Source organism: Bos grunniens, chromosome 14 (assembly GCF_055505025.1).
Source record: "Bos grunniens cultivar Pamir isolate PY7600 chromosome 14, Bosgru_T2T1.0, whole genome shotgun sequence".
NCBI classification, from domain to species: Eukaryota; Metazoa; Chordata; class Mammalia; order Artiodactyla; family Bovidae; genus Bos; species Bos grunniens.
In genome coordinates, this window is record NC_141178.1 from 20,288,317 (window position 1) to 20,310,657 (window position 22,341).

General features: G+C 35.9%; 1 protein-coding gene across 13 annotated transcripts in view; it reads right to left on the reverse strand.

The window, feature by feature from the left end:
• The window catches only part of UBR5 (ubiquitin protein ligase E3 component n-recognin 5), a 137,696-nt gene that overhangs the window by 75,051 nt on the left and 40,304 nt on the right, over positions 1–22,341 (reverse strand). For 7 of the 13 annotated variants that reach the window (XM_086336218.1, XM_086336211.1, XM_086336209.1 and 4 more), the window contains exons 2-9: positions 17,664–17,708; positions 17,013–17,094; positions 16,461–16,537; positions 15,638–15,757; positions 6,042–6,231; positions 5,332–5,491; positions 4,582–4,731; positions 2,633–2,844 (exon numbers count right to left, since the gene is read on the reverse strand). In XM_086336218.1, the coding sequence (XP_086192344.1) occupies positions 2,633–2,844; positions 4,582–4,731; positions 5,332–5,491; positions 6,042–6,231; positions 15,638–15,757; positions 16,461–16,537; positions 17,013–17,094; positions 17,664–17,708 (1,036 nt within the window). The remainder of the gene's footprint in view (positions 1–2,632; positions 2,845–4,581; positions 4,732–5,331; positions 5,492–6,041; positions 6,232–15,637; positions 15,758–16,460; positions 16,538–17,012; positions 17,095–17,663; positions 17,709–22,341) is intronic. The other 6 variants (XM_086336221.1, XM_086336216.1, XM_086336214.1 and 3 more) reach the window with 1 other exon arrangement.

Below are 22,341 nucleotides of genomic sequence, written 5' to 3' on the forward strand. Positions count from 1 at the left end.
CCCTCAAAGTCTATCCATTTTGTCAAAAATGACAAGATTTCATTCTTTTTTTATGGCTGAATAATACTCTTGTGTGTGTGTGTATCAACCCACTGATGGACACTTAGGTGGCTTCCATATCTTGACTGTCGTAAACAATGTTGCAATGAACATGAGGATACATGTATTTCCAGTTAAGTGTTTTCATTTTCTTCAGATAATACCCAAAAGTGAAACTGTTAGATCATACAGTGGTTCTATTTTAAGTTCTTAAGGAATCTGTTTTCCATAGTGGCTATACCAATTTCCTACTCCACATTTCACCATTGAAGCAGCTGTATTAGCCTAGAAAATGGTGAAACTTTGAAGAAGTAGCTGTTCCTCTAAATAGGTGATGGCAAAGTCAAGATTATTCCAATTAATTTAACAAAGGAATTTCTCAGGTACCCTAACAAAAGAAGGAAAAATACCATGGACACTAACCAAACTTAGAATTTATAAATACTGAATTAGGTCATTTCTGAAATTAAGCTAGGACAACTCCTTTTTCCTCCTACCACCAAAAAAAAAAGCAAAAAAGAGAGACGATTTGCAAATAGTGTGTGCCGACATCCTATATCTCCCTGCACTCTCCGTCTCCTATCAAGCACCCCGCAAAAACCTTTTCCACTCCTCAGGGACCACCATCTCCAACTACGGAGGACATTTAAATATGGGCCTCCATAGTGCCTATTTCTTCATGCGGAATTTATCCTATGTTCCTGTACGATAATTTTGCACACTGTTCCAAAAGCAAGGTTTTTTTCCCCTTAACAATTCTGCATTCTCTTTCTGACTATAGCATTCAGCCTTACAAATCATCTTAATGGTTTGCTGAAAACCAGGATAATACTTATCAGTTTAGTTAGGCTTATGCTATTTTCTTTCTCTAAACTGAAATTTTTGATGCCTAATTTCAGTCACAAGCTAATAAAAAGTAGTTCTTATTCAGAAAAAACATTTTAAATTAGGTTTTTCTTTATTGGGAAAAAAAAAAAGTATAGGTACGGCATACTCTGTTGCACATACTGCTATTTCTCCTTCATTCAACGTCTAAACAAACCATGGAAATATACACTAAGTCAGGCCTATACAGTGTCAAAATTTTATGATGAACTTAGTAACTGCCTCTGAAAACAAGCTGTACTTAAAACCATGCCTATCAGTAAAGGCCAACTAAGACTGGCTAACTCTTAACAAAGTGTACACTGGCCAGGAAAAAGTCCTGCTAAACTCCAACTGCTCAAAACACTTTCAAATACATGCTGAAGAAGACTAGACTAATATAGATGTGCTGGCACTATTAAACAAGATTCAGGAGTCCTCCATTACTTCCTGTCAATATGAAGTAGATGCAGCCCTAATACGATCAAGGCTCTCGAGAAACAGGAAACAAAGAACAATGTATAAAAAAAAGAAAAGAAAAAGCCCAATGGTTTAAGTCACCTTCTACCATATGAAGTAAAAGTAGAAACTGGAACATTTCTGGTTTTATGGAAATAAGTAAGAGAATGCAATTCAGGGAAACTTTGTCAGCTGCCAAAGAAAACAGAATAACCTTTTGCTCACAAAGAGACTGATTAAAATTCATGTTCCTTCTTGCATTCAAGCTTTCCACATGAGCTGAATACAGAGGAAAATTAACCACATCAAGATTCACAATAACTATTAAAAAATAAACAAATTCAGAAAGTTAAATAATATTTTCCCTTTAATATTCCAAAGTCAACTTCAAAGAAAGAAAAGAAATGCACATCAGAACGTCCTTATCTGCTACAGATAACCAAGTTCTTATCTTCTTTTACTTCTACTTAAAAGAATCTCTCATCCAACTGGATCTGGAAATAAACAGGCACTCCAAGAAATACATGGACAGCATATGGCCTCCTACAGGAACCTGAGAAAATGAACCACCTGCCTCTTAAGACAGTGAAACCTACACACCATCATCAGGATGTGTCCTTGCAGCAGTGATGGAGTTTTAAAGGTTCACACCACTTAAGTCCTGGCTGCTATCTAGAAGCCCGCCATGTACCACTCCTCAGGATGCAGAGCATCACTCCCTCAGTTTCTTCCTGTCCAGCCTGCTTTGTCTCCCAAAGTTTTTAGAGCAAAGAGCCTGTCAGAATTCGCTGACATCAATCAGGAAAGCTACCTAATCAAAGAAACACAGATTCCTAATCTTGCCCTCATATGCATGTCTGTATCAATGAAACCTGCTCTGCAGACACTGGGTCCATTCGACAGCACAAAACAAATTTCTATCAAGAAATATACCATCAGTTACTGGTGCGAGTGTCACTAGAAAAGAAATCCTGAAACAGAATGCTTATGTCTTATCTGAAACTGCCATCCCGATGCCTCTGATTTACTTCATTAAGTAGAAAAAAGAAATAGCACCACTGAACACATCTCGTTAAAATGATTCCTGCAGTGTCAAATCAAGATTATTTATATTTTAAAAGAAACAAAAACATCACTTTATGTCTGCATTTTAAATGACAGTACAAAAACCTGAAATAAAACAGAAACCTTTTTGGGGGGGTGTTGGGGGTGGTAACGTGTGTGCCAGGCATCCATTTAAAATGGAAGAGATGGGGATTTTTTCAAATACCTTATCAGGCCACCACTGCAAATCTTCTCCAAGAGACACGGGACTTTGAACAGGCGTATTCTTCTTATCCAAGTTTGGCTCTCCTTCCTTGCTGGTAGAGCCCCTTTCATTATCAAATGAGGCTCCATCAAGCCACCTTCGCTCACGTAAACGTAAAACGGATTCACGTTCACGCAACAGCTCAGAGTCTCTCTCTAAGGGAAGAAGGAGAACTGGTATGCAATTGGGTCACACCAGTGGGATAAAAGTAAGCCACTCTCTAGTAAAGACCCTTCAGGATGCAACTAACAGCAGTTTATCCACCCACAAGAATTTAATGTAACTATATATCTAATAAGCCTGACATGCAACATTCAAAACATTTAACTCTTTCAAGTGAACGTATGAAAATTGTACACTAGTTCTTTAAGCATTTTTCTGAATTCCAAATATGTGCTTTTAGAGCAGAATTGCCTCAAACTGGATTCTGGACATTTTACATGGAGTTTTAAATTTCTAGTTTTCATTAAAAATGCTTACCACAACTTTTTAAATTTATCTATTAGAAACTATTCATAAATTAAAATTTTGACATGTTAGATACATAAACAAAAAAAAAGTATTTGTTAGAGATTCTACACATGGGGGGGAAAAAACTTTAAAAGGGCAAAATAAAAATCCATTAACTGTAAAATTTTTGATAATCTTTGTTTAGAGTAATTTTACAGACTAGATTTTTGTGATTTATCTTATCTTTTGTGATAAGATAAAAAGTCTTATTTAAAAAATTTTGAGAAATCAGAAATTTTTTTCTATTTTAAGAATCTTTATAGAAAGACTATTTTATAAAAACGCTACCACTGAAACTGGCTTACAAACTTTTTAAAACAAATTTTCAGGTTGCTCACACATTACTGTTTTAACTAGGCAATTAAACTTTCAAAGACTTGGATATTAAGGATTAAAAACAAGTTGAACCATATAAAACTGCCATCCATGCAGGTCAAACATGGTCAAGTACCACCAATTTCATATGGTTCAGACTGAAAGAGATGCCCACATAGAATGACCTAAGGAAAAGCAAAAGGAAGAAATTTAGAAGGAGCTATTTGTTAAATACTGAATATTTGAAATGTAATTCTTGATGCATTTAAGGCAGTAAAATATTCACTTATTTTTAAAGAATTTGTAAGCTATTACGTAACAGTTTCAGTATACTAAAAGATCATTTTAAGACTGTTGTTTTAAAACTGCTTCCAAATAGTAGGCATTTGCAGTACAGTCTTAATGTAAAATGGCATCTTTTCCAGTTTACTAATGATAAGTATATAATACAGCTGATTCCTTCCTGTTATTTGAATCAAGGAGTTTTACTTTCTGAAAAGTAAATATACTGACTTTAAAAAGTTAAAATATCAGTTAAATATATGTCAACATATACAGAGAAAGGCTTCTGTTTGTACGATTTCAAAATCTTTCTAAATTCTACTATAAACTAAAGCTTTTCAAGATTTTAACTTCTGAAAATACTATTTTAATAAGCTAAGTATTTGTATGTATTTATTATGGATCAATCTCATTCCAAAAGTTTTTTTTGGATTTAAAATGAAGAAGATAGTCACCTTATTTTAATCAAATAAACTAGAGAGACTTATTTTATGAATGCTGCATGTCATTGTTAAGTAGAATTCTGCTTTTAGTTCAGAATCCATATTCCTAAATTCAAAAATATAGTTAGATAAAATATAATCCTTTATATGTGTTCTATAATGCATTAATAGATAAAATCATCTATAAAGTTCTACTGTGGCTCTTCAAAAATCAAAAATAATTATTTTAATGCCAAAGCTTCCGAGAACACTAATAAATAATGATTTCATCTAGTGTAATATTAAAAGTTCAAATACAAAGAATTCTACCACTAGCTCTCCAGTCAGCCAATAATCACCAAGAAATAAATGCACAATTACCTCGAGATGAGCCTAGCCTGGAAAGTGACGACCGACGAAATGAAGGGTAACCAAAATAGCTAATGTCTTCAGAAAACATGGCATCTGCATCGATAATGACACTTGGGTGGGCAGAATGAATGTCAGCATCAAGAAGAGACATAAGATCCTCTATAAAGTGAAACAAATATAAATGAAACAGATACAGAGAAAAAAATCTGTAGACCACCAAAAAAATCCCTTAAAGTTAAAACATTAAAATCAGAAGCTGACTACTGACATAACCTGAGAAGAGAAGCAGTAACTACCTAAGAAATACAGTTAACATCATTAACACAGAGTTTAAGAACATCAACTGCATGATTATTGCTTGGGCTACATCCTAAATAATCACAAGAAAAAAGGATCATTATTTAAGATTCTTGTGACATCACAGAGATGATACAGTCAAAATCTAAATGCAGTTATTACATATTCAGTAATAATAACAGCATCAGAACAACATTCCAGAGGCATCTGTCAGTCAGCAATAAAGCTATGCATATACATCCATGCCTTTATTAGGACGAAACACAAGTCCACTGAGCAGAAATACGTCCCTATTTTCCCTTAAAAAAGATTTTACAATCAAACACTATAGGGAGAAATATCTACCACCTTAGAAAGAACAGTCAGAAAACCCACTGCACTTTCATTTCATTCCCGTCAAAACAAACAAACAAACAAAACACCTCTCCCTAGATAAGAGAACCATGATGGTGATCCACCAACCTCCAGGCAAATAAGATTCACTAGCTGTATCATCACCATCATCTCCATCTTCATCATCCCGGCTAAGTAAATTATTTACAGCAAGGTTTACATCAAGATTTGTGCGCTGAAGTTCTCGAATAATGACACTTCTGGATTTGCCTTGTAAAACAACTTGGGCCTGAAATAAAAAATAAGGAGTGCTATGTTAATTTTCTTTTTTGTAACTTTTTTAAAAATCAAAATGAGTTTTCTAGGATCAAAACAGAAAAGCAGTATTTCACAACTCATGATATAAATCATGGCTACAGCCCACTATATTTGGGTTTCCCTTGTGACCCAGCTGGGCTTCCCTGGTGGCTCAGAGGGTAAAGCGTCTGCCTGCAATGTCGGGAGACCCGGGTTTGATTCCTGGGTTGGGAAGATCCCCTGGAGAAGGGAATGGCAACCTACTCCAGTACCCTTGCCTGGAAAATACCAGGGACAGAGAAGCCTGGTAGGGTTACTCGCAAAGAGTCGGACACGACTGAGCAACCTCACTTTCTTTCTTTTCTTGTGGCTCAGCTGGTAAAGAATGCACCTGCAAAGCAGGAGACCTGGGTTCGATCCCTGGGATGGGACGATGCCCCAGAAAAGGGACCCGCTACCATAAACCATGGCTACAGCCCACTATGTTTAGTTAAACCTCACCCTGTCCTGCTCTTATGTTAAGTGTTCCACAGGATCCATACCTGTGAAATCAGCTCCTCTGGAATCACAGATGCTGGGATAACTGGCTGGGGCTGGCTGCCCAGAAGCCCAGATCCTCGATCCCGTCCCGTTCGAATAACTCGAGTCTGTCGGCGAGAATCTCGCGCTCCAGCTGATGACCTACCAGAGGATCCTCCTCCACTTCCACCCACTCCAGAACTCCAGCGACTTCTAAATTATTGGAGAATTTATAGAATTAGCATTTTAAATAATCATTCAGCAAGATTCTTCCAGGTCTCATTTTCATTCTCTTAGGACAAGCTAAAAGCTATTTTTCTAACTGACATGGTATGTTACAGTGGTATTCTGACAGAACAAGATAATAGAACTGAGCTTTAAAATAACAGTTCTAATTTTTTTAATGCTTAAATATAACTTCACTTTTAAAAGATAAATACCACGCATCTGCTTTTTTAAAGAACCACATACCTAGCATTTCTAGATACGACTCTAAAATGAGTTATAATACATTTCCTCTTTGCACGAACGACCTATCGGACATAACTACCAACAGTCTGTAATGCAAAAAGTAAAATTCAAAGCTTAAATTTTAAAGACACAAATAAATGGAAAGACACCTGTATCCATGGCTTGGAAGATTTAAAATTGTTAAGATGTCCAGACTGCTTAAAGTAATCTACAGATTCATCACAATCCCTAGCAAAATCCCAGTGGATTTTATGCCTCCAAGGACATAATCAAGAGTGAGGACGCAACGTACAGAATGGAAGAAAATATCTGTAAATCATGTATCTAATAAGAGGTTAATATCCAGAATATATAAAGAGCTCTTACACTCAACAACAACAAAAATCAAATAACCTGACTTAAAAAATGGGCCAAGAACGTGAATAGACATTTCTCCAAACATAATACACAAATGGCCAAATAAGCATAAGTTCAGCATCACTAACCCTGAGAGAAATGCAAATCAAAACTATAACATATCACCTCACACACATTAGAATGGCTACCATGAGAAAAAAAATAGAAAACTACAAGTGTTAGCAAGAATGTACAGAAACTGGAACCCTCATGCACTGTTGCTAAGACTATAGAATGGTGCAATGCTATGAAAACAGTACAAAGTTTCTTAAAAAATTAAAAACAGAGCCATCATGTATGACTCAGCAGTTGCATTTCTAGGTATATATCCAAAAGAATTGAAAACAGAGTCTCAAAGAGATATCTATATACCCATGTTCAAAGCAGCACTATTCATAAGAGCCAACAGGTACAAGCAACCTAATATCCAATGAAAAATGAATGGTTAAACAAAATGTGGGATATACATATACTGTAATATTATTCAGCATTAAAATGGAAGGAAATCCTGACACATGCTACAACACAGATAAACTCTGAAGATATTAGGCCAAGAGAAATTAAGCCAATCACAAAAACACAAATGATATCCAAAGTAGTCAAATTCATAGAAACAGAAAGTAGAATGGTGGCTGCCAGATGTTAGGGAGAGGGATAGAGGGAGCTGTTTAATGGAGATAACGTTTCATTTTTACAAGATGAAAAAGTTACGGAGACTTCCTTCACAACAATATGACTATATTCAATACTAACTGAGGTGTGCAGTTATAATTGTAAAGACGATAAATTTCATGTAATGTGTTTCTAAACATGATTTAAAAAATATAAAGTCATGTGTTATCCAAAAAAAAGCTATGTTCTAGAAAACAGACATGTTTTCAACTTATATGCTTTGTGACAATTATGCAACAGAAAATAATATAGGATCAATGAAAGATACAAATAGATATTAAAATAAAATATTAAATCAGCATTTCTACTTCATGGTTTCCTGAAAGCTGTCAAAATTAAGTCAGGTGGAACTACTCTTGTAGAAGTTTTTAACAGTCAAAAGCTAAATTTATTATCTCAACTTGAAATCAGGAGGAACCACACTAGAGTCTTAAAGAGATTTCATTAGTGTAACTGTTATGTCCCCAGTTTGCCTGAGATAACACCAGAGTCAGCATACTGTCTGAGCCTATTATTATTATTTTCACTCCCAAATTTCCCAGTTTGGACAGTAAGTTATACGGCCAATTTGCAATCTCTGTTACACAAAACCTCAACTGAGGTTAGTTGAAAGACAAAGGTCAAAATATCTCTGGCTTGCCCATTCATTAACCTGACTGTTACCATGGAAAATACCACATTTTCCTACCCACACCCACAGTGCAGGATTTCTTCTGCTGGAATCCAAACAACCTACTAGACTTCCTACCTCAACCAACGCTAAACATTCCTCTATCCAGCTTGCTGTCCAGAGAAAGAGCAAGGCGTTTGACTAAGTATACATTAACAGAGGTTTATCAGTGGTTTCAAAAGAAAAGTATTGGAATCCTCTCTTTGTCTATGATTACAGTGAGCTCTGTCTCTCTCTCGCGCGCGCACGCGCGCGCTATATATATATACACACACATATATAGTGAGATATACATATTTTTAATATTAACCTCAAAAATAATGTAAAAACCAGTTTCTACTATCCACACCTCACTCATCAAATTAATCCTACAATTTGACCCATTATATAATACTCAAGATACACAAAGTGACTCCAATCAACTGGGAAAATCACGCATAGTATGGAATTAATCCACAGTTTGCAATCTTAATACCCATGGGATAACAATCTTAATACCCATGGCATAAGTCCTATCCATATACTTGGCTAGTTTAAAAAACTATACAGCATCAAAAACAAGAAAAGTCTGAGAAACTGTCATAATCAAGAAAAGCCTAAAGAGAAATCACAACTAAATCTACTGTGGTATCCTGGATGGGATCCTGGAACAGCAAGAGGACACTAAGAAAAAAATGAGGGAATGTGAACAACCTACAGCCTTCAGCTGATGATAATTTACCAACATACATTAATTATAAAAAGTGTACCAGGCTTATGTTACATGTTAATAGTGAAAACTGGGCATGAAGCATACAAGAATTCTCAGTACTACCTCTGTAATTTTTCTGTAATCTAAAACTGTACAAAAATATGAAGCTTATTTAAAAGAAAATATACAAATACACAAGCATACAAACACACATACTAGATAGGTATGTGTGTGCCTGTGCATATGTGCACATTTATTTCCACGGAAATATCAACTAGTTTCAACACTTAAGTCAGAAGATTTCCCATTAAAAAAAACAAGTTTGCAGCTTTTCTTAAGATTAAAGGGCGGGGGGTAGGAGAGAAATGGAGGTTTACATTTGGTAACAATGGCCCTGTAGACTTCTATGGTAACATGAGCTGTTTAGCTGCCTCCTTTAAAAATGGGTGATAACAAACAATGGATGAAGAGACTTTAGAAACTAATATTTCCATTTTAAACATTCTTTAAACACACACTCTCTTTCTCCAAAGTTGGTGTTCTTCCCCTTCAAAGTTGGTGTTCTTGCCCAACTGAAATGCGCTTAACAAAAATATCCTGGAGATTTTAAAAATATCTCCCAGGATAAATTTGAGTAATTATGAAAGAGAAAAAAAACGCAGCTAGAAAGCCTTAGCACACTGCCAATTAGCAAAAGCCCCAAGGGAAAAACATTAAAAGTCCTAGAAACATTGACTGTTATTTATTCCTAAGAATGCTCAGTCATAATACATGATCAATTCTCAATTACCCACACTGACAGCAAAGAAAAACAGTATTAATTATGCCAAAATCTTTCAAATGCAGTTCTCAGAGACCACCTGATTCACAACTCCTCTATGAACCCAAAGGGAACAAGCCAGGACTCTGAAGGAAGAGGCTGGGGACCAAGGTCTGTGGGGACAGTCTTTCAGATATGACTGCACCTGTATGTCTTAGGTTCTCTAATAAATAGCAAGCTTCTTTAAAGTTTACTATAATCAACATAGGAATGTGAGGAGGGGGGAACAACACAACTCAGAGAAAGAAAATTTATTATGACAGATAACATTTTTGACTTTAAAATTTCTTAATTTAGAGAATACTGGTTACAATTTCTCCATCAACAAACTGAGAAAAATTTTCATACAGGCCAAGAGAAACAATCAGCCTTTAAGTGCTTACATTTTGTGGACATCTGCAAGACCAAATAAAGGTAAACATATGGCTTAGTCAGGGGGAACACTGTGACGTTTTTCAGAATTGCGATCATGAACCCAATGCGAAAACACAGAGTCTGTTGGGGTGGGGCAGGTTTATAAAAACATGATTCAAAAAAGGAATACAATCAAGCATAAGTAAGAGGAACACAAAAACTAATGATTCTCCCCGCTTTCCAAAGTCTTAAAATTAGCCTTAACCTTCTTTTGGAGCAGCTCTACTAAGGTTTTTATTCAAGCTCAAATGTACTCCTTTATTATCATCTTTGTTGTGTATTTTATTACCAAAGACATAAAATTCCACTACTCTCTTCCAGTCATCTTGTCATGTAGTCTATTATAACTGGTTATATCCAAGCTTTATTTATAAAGAGAAGAGGATTTAAATAGGATAATTTAAGCAACAGAAACAGCAATGGATTATAAACCATAAAATAAAACAAATATCCATGAGACCATAATAACATAAATAACTCAGCAGTAACAGAATAAAATAGAATAAATAAGAAAGAAATGGGGGAGGAGGAAAAGTTCTTCCTTACAGTCAAATTTCAATTAATGAGTGTAAAAGAAATAATAAAAACATATTTTAAAAAGCACTACTTGGCCAACACCACAGTAATGAAGGAAGAAATTATCAATGGATGCTAAAGTTAATGAGCAAAAATATGATAGAAAATGGACTATTTACATAGTCAGGAAGCATCCAGCTGAGCCACCAGGGAAGCCCATCTCCCCACAAAATACATTACAAAGGCGGCACTATTAATAGTAACTTTAAAAGGGGAAATATTAATAGTAACTTTATACTTGAGAAGCTTGGCAAACATCACTTTAACTAAGTGGTCAGGGATAACCATCACAGTAATGAGACAGGTCAATATCATGTGCCTCCACATATGATGCAATGAGGTCACATCATCACTTCTGTGGTATTCTTGCCAAAAATGCATCATCTGTAATCCCAATCAAAATCCCACCATGTTTTTTGTATCAACAAACTGATTCTAAAATGTATAGGGAAAGGCAAAAGATCTAAAGAGCCAGCACAATACAGAAGAACAAAGTTCTTTTGACTGACTGGACCCTGACCAACTTTCAAAGACTGACTATAAAGCAACAGTAATCAAGACAGTGTGCTACTGGAGAAAAAACAAATAGATCAATTGTACGGAATAAAGAGCCCAGAAACAGACCCCTATAAATACATAAATACTGATATTTGACAAAGGAGCAAAGGCAATACAAAGAAGCAATTCAATCATTGCAAATGATTCAATCATTGCTAGAATAACTGGACATCCACATGGAAAAAAGACACAGACCTTCACAAAAATTAAAACAGATCACAGACTTAAATGTAAAATGCAAAACTATAAAACTCCAAGAAGATAGCAGAAAAGAAATCTAGACAATCTTGGATTTGGCAATGACTTTTTAGCTATGACACCAAAGGCACAATGAAATAAATAACTGATAAGCTAGCCTTCATTAAAGTCAAAAACTTTGGCTCTGTAAATGATGCTTGTCAAGATAATGAAAGACAACTTACAGACTGGGACAAAATAACTGCAAAAGACATTATCTGATTAAAAAATGGTTATCCAAAATATATCAACAATCTGATGGAAAAATGAGCCAAAGACCTTAAAAGAAACCTCACCAGAGAAGAGCTACATTGGGCAAATAAGCATACGAAAAGGTGCTTCATATATCATCAAGCAAATGTGAATTTTAAAAAAAAACAAGCCACCACTACATGCCTATTAGAATGACCAAAATCTAGAACACAAAATTCAGCAGTTGTGCTCCTTGGCATTTAATCCAAAGGAGCAGAAAACCTACATCCACACAAAAATCAGCACACAGCTTTACTCATAACTGCCAAAGTTTGGAAGCAACCAAGATGTCCTTTAGTAGCTGAATATGTAAATCAACTGTGGTACATCTATACAATGAAATACTGCTGCTGCTGCTAAGTCACTTCAGTCGTGTCTGACTCTTTGCGACCCCATAGACGGCAGCCCATCAGGCTCCCCCGTCCCTGGGATTCTCCAGGCAAGAACACTGGAGTGGGTTGCCATTTCCTTCTCCAGTGCGTCAAAGTGAAAAGTGAAAGTGAAGTCGCTCAGTCATGTCCGACCCCCCGCCACCCCATGGACTGCAGCCCTCCAGGCTCCTCCATCCATGGGATTCTCCAGGCAAGAGTACTGGAGTGGGGTGCCATTGCATTCTCCGAATGAAATACTATTCAGCACTAAAAAGAAACGAGCTATCAAGCCATGAAAAGACATGGAGGAACCTTAAATGCATACTACTCTAAGTGAAAGAAGCCAATCTGGAAAGGCTAAATATTGAATGATTGCAACTATATGACATTCTAGAAAAGACAAAACTATGGAGATGGTAAAAAAGATCAGTGGATTCTTAGGACAGTGAAACTACTCTAAATGATGCTATAATCAAAGATGCATGTCATTATAAACTTATCCAAACCCAGAGAAGGTCCAACACCCAGAGTGAACTCTCATGTAAACTATGGTCTGTGGATGATGATGTGCGGGTGTAGGTTCATCAAGTGTAACAAATGGACCACTCTGGTGGGGAGTACTGATAACAAGGGAGGTTATACATGTGGTCAGGGGGAATATGAAAATCCCTGTACAGTCAGTACCTTCTCATTTTTGCTATGAACTCGAAAACTGCTCTTAAAATATAAAGACTTAAAAAAAAAATGCATCACCTGGGTTTAATCATGAGGAAATAAGAGACAAAATCAAACATTCTACAAAATAACCAGTTTTCAAACTCATCTAGATCTGGAAAGATTGAGAAACTGTCCCAGATTGGAGGAAACTACAGAAACATGACAACAAATGGCAACACAGGGTCCTGGACTGAATCCTAGAGCAGAGAAATGGTACTCGTGGGACAGGTGATGAAATCCGAATAAACTCTACAGATTAAGCACTGATCACTGTTAATTTCCTGGTGTTGATAACTGTACTATGATTATGTAAAATGTTAACATTTGGGGAAGCTGGGTGAAATTTTGCAATTTTTAAAAGTCAAATAATTTTCAAATGAAAAGTTAAATTTAGAAATAAAGAGCACAGCATTAGGAACAAATGCCCCTATGTAAATGAATAAACTAAAGCAGGGATCAGCAAACTGTAAAGTGTAGAAAAGTAAACCATTTATTTAGGTTTTGCAGGCTCACCAGTCTTTTGTCATGACAACTCATCTCTGCCATTTTAGCACAAAAGCAACCACAGAGAAAGTATCAAGTATAGTTGTCTCAATGAAAATAGGAGGCAGTCAGGACAGATTTAGCCTGTAGGCTATAATGTGACAACCCCTCAACTAAAAAAAGAACTAAATTTTAATCTTTAAACAGGTAAAGTTTGATGTAGTATGATATGTAAGAGCATGCTTTCTTAAATAAAATCAAACATTTGCAAGTTTATCAGATAAAATGGGATCTCAACTTTTAAATCTAACTTTACCAAGAGAGTCAAAATGTTTAAAACCATCTTCCTCTCCTTAATTATATTTTGAAACAGTTTAAATTGCTTCTATTTCTCTGCTTAGCTTTTGAATACATATGCTAACATCATTGCTTTGGCATTATCTAACCACTAAATGGGTAATTTCAGAAGATCTAGCTATTCATAAATCAAGGTATAAAATGAATAAAACCATCTGGCTTGGAATCTGTATATGATTCTTTTAGTTCAACGGCATACCAGCTTTAGAGAATATGGACTTAAGAGTATCTAGTGTAAAAAGTAAAAATTTTACAAATAATTTTAAAAGTAAAAATAAGGTACAAACTTTGTTATAAAATAAATGTCACAGAGATAAAATGTACAGCAAGGTACTGTACATTTGAAAGCTGATAAGAGAGGAGATCTCTAAAGTCCTCATCACAAGAAAAAAATCTGTAACCAGATTTGGTGATGGGTGTTAACTGACTGTTTCATTTCACATTACAGTTGACCCTTGAACAGCAGAGACTTTAACTGTGTGGCTTCCCTTATATAATAATTTTTTTTCAATAAATATACTGGAATTTTTTTGGGGGGGGGGACTAACAGGAATTTTAAAAACTCAGATGAACCATGAAGCCTAGAAAAACTCCAAAAATATTAAGAAAAAGTTATGTCATGAATGCATAAAATATTTGTAGATAATAGCCTATGCTTACATAGGCATAAGGTGAATGATATTTAATATAAAACTAATACTGTTAGTTTTCTTACTGTTGGCTGCTCAATGACAGTTTTCTTACTGTGTTACAACTTTGCTTTCGTAGAATTACATTACCATACAGTATGCTTCTCTTTCTCTTAATTGGAGAAACTGTGTTTCTATCATCACAGGTAAGTAGTTTCTTTTAAATGAACAACGTTTCTAATATCATATGATAAATATGACTGTAATACTACATGCCATAAAGTTTTTATAACCATTCATTCATTAGTGTTTAAGTTAGGCTACCATGAAGTAATCATATTGCTGCTTCTTCACTATCAATGCATCAATCACTGTATCTATAAATACAATAAATATGAATCTCCCTTTCACATTATCTTTTCATTTTTGATGTCTAGTGTAAGTAATACGTATACCATCTAGAGTTTTGTATCATATAGCAAAATACTGACATAGGTAATGACAGACAATTCATTTTGCAAATAGATGGTACAAATTTACAGTATTGATAAGAACAGTACTGTAAATGTATTTTCTTCTCAATGTTTTATTTTTTCCTATCTTACATTATTATAAGAATACGGAATATAAAACATATAACACACAAAATACGTATTAATGAACTGTTTATGCTAATCCTAAGGCTGCCAGTCAACAAGAGACTATTTGCTGTTAAGTTTTGAAGGAGTCAGAAGTTACAAGTGGGTTTTTGACTGTACAGGATCAAAAATGTGCCCTAAATTCCACATTGTTCAAGGGCCATAAACATTTGTATACATGTATACACAAATATTGAACTGTTATGTTGTGCACTTGCAACTGTTATATGTCAAGTATACCACAATAATTTCTTTAAAGTAAAAAAGATTTCATTAAAGGCAGTAAAATTTAGTTACGTAATAGTTTGAAGCCTCACTAAATTTACTCAGAAAGAACTACCAGATTTGGCTACTAGAAAGAAATGTTAGAATTTTTTTTACCTAAGAATTAATCAAAAATAAGACCAAAGATAATATAACTGAAATTTAAAAAATAACATAGATGAATGACATAAATGCATATAGCCACTATACATTTTTAAAAGATGAAAAATCTAGGCTAACAGTAATTAGCCTATGTAGGCTTTTTTAAGTCATGGTGGCTCATTCTAAGCAACAGGACACCCTGCCCAGAGTTCCCTGGCTTCGTCACTAGGTAACACTGAGATGACCACTCGCAGTGACAGCACTCACAGACCAGTGGATGCATCATCAGGCCACAACTTACCCCAGGGTGTTGCCAGCCAGCCTGCCCAGAGTCTCAGAACCTGAGAGAAACCACGGGGAGTCGTTTGTCCTACCAGGTCTCGATGTCCTCCCTGCCCCAGAGCTGCTATTCAACTTTGACCTGGGAAAAAAACAAGAGGTAGAAAAATCACGGAAAAGTCCCCAAATGCCTAGGAATTCCAGGCTTCACTACATAAAATATCAGCTTAACAATTCTGATAACTCTCATTGAGATGGACACTTCAGAACAAAGAGCAAATCTAACAACTTGTAACCTGGTAACAATCCAGCTCCTGTCTGAACCTTTTTCATGGTTTAGCTGCAAACAAACTGTTCCTCAGATTTTTAAAAGTAATCATACTTTCTTCAGAAGCAGTCAACTGAAAGTCATCATGCATTATCTAGCAATGTTTTTTACATGTCATACTTTATAAAGACCAAAACTTTAAAGACTTCAAAAATTTCAAATTGAGTTACCTGATTTGGGAATATTAAGGGGGAAAAAAAATGATCTGAAAAGGCAGTTCACTCAAAGAGCAGATCTGACTTGGAACCTACCAAATACATATCATACTTCTGGTAACCTATTCTGGTTAAGTGATCATTGATTCCTCTGCTACTGTTAATGTGAATATTTTAGCTATAAATCACTGTTTGCATAAAAATTAAAATCAAACTATAAAGTAACCACTGCATTCTATTTTAAGCACCTGGTTTTCTATAATGCTTTTTAACTTGACGGTTCCCCAAACCAAAACACAGATGGAATATTATACCTTTAAGAATTAAATTATTAATTAAATATAAAGGACATAATGACTTACCCATCATTATTGTCAGGTTTACCCAATTCCAATCGGTCTGGCTGTACTGAAAAACCAATCCTGCAAACTCTACCATCCTAGAAGCAAAGAAAATAGAACTTTCCCAAGTAAAAATGTGCATTAAAACTTGAGTTTATTCAACAAACAGATTACGTACCTATCACTGTCAATTCAAAAAGCCAAAAAATAAGCTCCCTTCCAGAAGGCACTCATAATGAAGCCAGGGAAGTATATTTTATATGCGTTACCATGAAACCAGTGAAGATAATGTAAAATATCTCAATCTAACAGAATTCAGAGTAAGAAAATAACTGGATATCAGGAACTTCATTCTCTTACTAACTAGTTTCAAGCTCTAGTAAATCATTTACACTTTCTCTGGGCCAGAGAATTTATACAATAAGAAAACGGAACTGGGTGAGCTCTGAAATAATTATCGTAAGAAACTGCTCTTTTCTTCATTTCTTCCAAAAGGAAGACACATGACGATGCACAGTTGTATTTTAACACTCATTTTCACTTCCCTACCTTAAGAGTAAACAAACAATTTACCTCAAGAAGGAAGGCAGCGTGATTTGGTCCCACCACACACTGTTTAATAGTAGCCTGCTCCAATACATTCAAAGGGGGATGGCTGAGGAATAAAGAAAAATATGCAAGCAAAGTTATTATTTTTTCCTCCAAAGTCATTGTATTTACTAGAAACTTTTATTACATGGTATACACATATACTCACACATCATATGTATGTGTGAGTGTGTCTGTATATATAACGAACATATATATACGTGTGTGTATATATATATATAAAATGAAAATAATAACACCCTATCATTACAATGAAAAGACCCAACAAAATAAATAAGAAAATTATTTTTTAAATGGCAAATACACCCTTGAGGGTTTTTTCAATTTCAATTAACAGAAGAACTGCTGGCAAAACTCATTTTTAAAAAACTAATATTTATATATTTTAAAGCAATAATTGAAATACATTATCTTATAGCTCTTTGGTATGGCAGAGTTTTTAAAAATTAGTATGAACACAAACTATAATTCAAATGAACTCACTCATAAAAAGCTGAGAGCTAGATTAAAATATTCTTAATAGCTGCTACCTAAACATGAGTACGTTTTCCTAATTTTTGTCTTTTAAAAAAAGCTATTCTCCTCAGGAAATGTAAAATATTTTAAAACTCTTACCTGTTTAAATTGTATTTGTTCAGTTTCTCTGAAACTTCTCGTAACCTTTAAAAACAAAACAAAGCATGAATAAACAACACATACAGAGCCTTTGTAAACAAAAGAGCTCTCATCTGGAGATCTCTAACAGTATGTGTGTGCGTTCAGTCATGTCCGACTCTTTTGTGACCCCATAGACCACAGCCCGCCAGGATCCTCTGTCCATGGGATTTCCCAGGCAAGAATACTGGAGTGGGTTGCCATTTCCTTCTCCAGGGGATCTTGCTGCCCCAGGAACTGAACCCACGTCTCTGCATCCCCTGCATTGGCAAATGGATTCTTTACCATTGCACAACCACAAAAAATTTACTAAGGCAAAATGATTTGTATATTATCTTTAAGTTCTGTCTCTAAAAAGGTCATAAGTCAACCCTGCAGTTGCTTTACCTCACCACCTCATTTGTAACTTCAATCATCATCTTATTTTACAGAAGAGGAAACAGGCTTCCAGATTTTAACAAACCAGCAGTAGAACTGGCAATTGGATCAATGCTCAATGCAAAGCCAATTTTTCAAACACTGTACTACATACGCTGAAAGAGATTCTTGAAGGTACAGGTATGCCACAAAATGAAACTATTTGGAAAGTACGTAACTGTTAAAGAATTTAAGATAACAAGGCAGAAACAATCCAAAAGCCAAACTGACTTTAAGGTGAGAATAGTCTCAAAAGTTCTGAAAGAAGGGCCGTGTGACACACGATTGTACAAATTAAAACCTTGGTGCCCAGGTTGGTATTCTGGTGGAATTGCAAAAATAAAAAGCAAAACCTTAGTGACCACATCTGTAAAACAAGGGTAACACCTGACATTTTTAAGAGTTATTGAATATGCTTAGAAAAATCTCAAAGGGCTATCTAACAAAGACATTAACTCATGTTATTTATCACCATTTTGCTGTTTCTCTCAAAGAAACTCTTAAATTAATATAAAGAACTGTAATATTCATTTAAATTAGGTACTTCTGTCAACCTAAGGAAGACATTTTATAATATAAAGATGTAATCAAATGTAGAGATTTTAAGAGTTCAGTTCTATTACCTAAACAAATGCCTGATCTTTGAAAACAGTATTTGTTTTATTATTATTAATAACTGAAAAATAATTTTCAGAAATTCTTTTAAAAATAACCTGAGAATTTTAGAAAACAGGGGAAAAAACAGAACAATAAATCAACAGGAAATTTCATGAAGTTTGCTTTGTAAAGAGTGACAAAAATACATAAAATCAAATTTCAGTCATTCGTACTAACAACAGATCAAAGTGGTATACATACTCAAAATTAAACATACTGAAAGCTAGTTTAGGATTTAAAAGCTACCACAAATCATACAACATATGGGCAAATAAGCTAATTATTCCAATAAGAGATTCTACTAGGTACCAACTGTCCTTCAACTTTATCTGGTAAACTTCTATCCTCTGTTCTTTACAAGGAGCATCTTTGAAACACTAAAATGTGTATAAGCAAATGGTGCTATGCTAAGCCGCTTCAGTCATGTCCGACTCTTTGCAACCCTATGGACTGGAGCCCCCAGGCTCCTATGTCCATAGGATTCTCCAGGCAAGAATACTGGAGTGGGCTGCCATGCCCTCCTCTAAGTATAAGCAAATGTCCAACACTAAATCATATTCCTATGCAAAAACAGGGCTTCCCAGGCAGCACCTGGGAACTCGCCTGCCAATACAGAAGACATGAGATGATGGTTCAGTTCCTGGGTTGGAAAGATCCCCTGGAGAAGGAAATGACAACCACTCCAATATTCTTGCCATCCTCTGTTCCATGGACAGAGGAACGTGGTGGGCTATAGCCCATGGGGTAGCAAAGAGTTGGACACGACTGAGCACCCCACTCCAGTACTCTTGCGTGGAAAATCTCATCGACCGAGGAGCCTGGAAGGCTGCAGTCCATGGGGTCGCTAAGAGTCGGACACGACTGAGCGACTTCACTTTCACTTTTCACTTTCACGCACTGGAGAAGGAAATGGCAACCCACTCCAGTATTCTTGCCTGGAGAATCCCAGGGACGGGGGAGCCTGGTGGGTTGCCGTCTATGGGGTCGCACAGAGTCGGACACGACTGAAGTGACGCAGCAGCAGCAGCAGGGCGACTAACACTTTCAAGCAAAAGTAACTTTCGAATGATGTCATACTTAATTTTCACTCCAAAACAGCATCTGATCATCTCTGATTTGGCTCTCAATAAAATAATTTTTGTTTTTCTAGTCTTTCATTAACAAAAAATGTTTTCTTCAGTCCTTTGAAGTCAAGCTTTTTTACCATATCTCAGTCTGCTCATTTACAATGCACATATCTCTGCTCCAAGACAAGAGAAAACACCGGAAGAGTAATGCACTGTGGAACTCAGGAGCTCTGGAAGAAGGCTGACTAGAAAATGGGGAGAAGAAAATAAACTGGGAGGCCCTGTTCTGGGCAATAACCACAGCCTTGAGAAGACCTGGCAGGGAGGCATGAGTTCTCACTCTCCTCAGCTCACATTTACTCTGAGCCACGTATAAAACTCTTTACCAGACAACAGAGTAGAAAGACTGTGAGATAAGGCCAAGGAAGGCTTTACTTCCCAAAAGCCATAATAGTGACACTGTCAAAAGATACTTGTTCACCAGCATTCAACTAAACCCCTCATTTCCATTCCTTTTTTCTTAGCCCAACACTGGCTCCAGAGTTTTCACAAAGCATAAGGGAGTGAGGGGAGAATAAAATTTGTCAAAGTGTTCTCAAAACTGGACAACTGAGATTAAGAATTAAATGATGCTTTCATGGCTCCAAATACCACTGCAGGTAGTATCTATAAAACTAAAGTAGGGTTTGAGGATATCAAAATGCTAGAAATAAAGAGAAATAAAATAACAATTCAAGAACTCAAAAGCAAATTTCACGTTAGGAAGGGGATAGAAGAAATTGTTACAGACATAAAACTTTCTATTATTAAAAATCATGGTGGACTCCTAACTGTATCTGAAATGTACACCCATTCGTACTGGAAATGATACCCACTGCATGACAAGAAATCCAGGCTTTACTCCCAGCTCATCTACCACTACTAGCCCATTAAGTTTTCTGTCTCATCTATGTGAAGCAAGACTAATCAGTCCTCTCTAGTTCTTTTTAGTCTTGAAACTGTTAAGAATGTATGAAATGCAAATATATCAGTGGAAGATATTTATGTTAATGTTTATATTGAAACAGCATTTACTGTCATATTCAATTTCATCTTACCCATCTGAAACTCTCATACACAAATTTATTTTAAATAGATACTTAAGAATGCTTTTCTAAATATCAAATTTGTTTAATTTCTTAATTCAATCCCCCAAATTTATAGAAAATATATGCCATTTTTCCAAATTTCAAGATAGTTATTATAACTAAATTGGCCCCATACACCTTTTTCTACATGGATCCCAGATAACAGTAACAAAGAAATCTTCAAAGCAAAAAAACAAAAACAAAGTACTAACTACAAAATAAAGGCTACTTTGTTCCCCTTAACATTATAGAATCCTGGGCAGACATGCAAAACTCAGAATCACTGCAGGCTACTGATCACATTCATTTAAATTTACTAAGTTACTGCATGTTTCCCCAAAATTATCAGGCATTCACCTATATTAAAGGATCCTCCTCCAAAAGCTTACAATGCTTAAAGTTATTAACTGTTTAGTTCAGTTCAGTTCAGTCGCTCAGTCGTGTCTGACTCTGTGACCCCATGAACTGCAGCACGCCAGGCCTTCCCGTCCATCACCAACTCCCGGGGCCTACCCAAACTCATGTCCATTGAGTCAGTGATGCCGTCCAACCATCTCATCCTCTGTCCTCCCATTCTCCTCCTGCCCTCAATCTTTCCCAGCATCAGGGTCTTTTCAAATGATTCAGCTCTTTTCATCAGGTGGCCAAAGTATTGGAGTTTCAGCTTCAACATCAGTCCTTCCAATGAACACCCAGGATTGATCTCCTTTAGGGTGGACTGGTTGGATCTCCTTGCAGTCCAAGGGACTCTCAAGAGTCTTCTCCAACACCACAGTTCAAAAGCATCAATTTTTCGGCGCTCAGCTTTGTTTAAAGTCCAACTCTCACATCCATACATAACCATTGGAAAAACCATAGCTTTGACTGGATGGACCTTTGTTGGCAAAGTAATGCCTCTGCTTTTGAATATGCTGTCTAGGTTGGTCATAACTTTCCTTCCAAGGAGTAAGCGTCTTTTAATTTCATGGCTGCAGTCACCATCTGCAGTGATTTTGGAGGCCCCAAAAATAAAGTCTGACACTGTTTCCACTGTTTCCCCATCTATTTGCCATGAAGTGATGGGACCAGATACCATAATCTTAGTTTTCTGAATGTTGAGCTTTAAGCCAACTTTTTCACTCTCCTCTTTCACTTTCATCAAGAGGCTCTTTAGTTCTTCACTTTCTGCCATAAGGGTGATGTCATCTGCATGCATCTGAGGTTATTGATATTTCTCCTGACAATCTTGATTCCAGCTTGTGCTTCACCCAGCCCAGCATTTCTCATGATGTACTCTGCATATAAGTTAAATAAGCAGGGTGACAATATACAGCCTTGACGGACTCCTTTTCCTATTTGGAACCAGTCTGTTGTTCCATGTCCAGTTCTGTT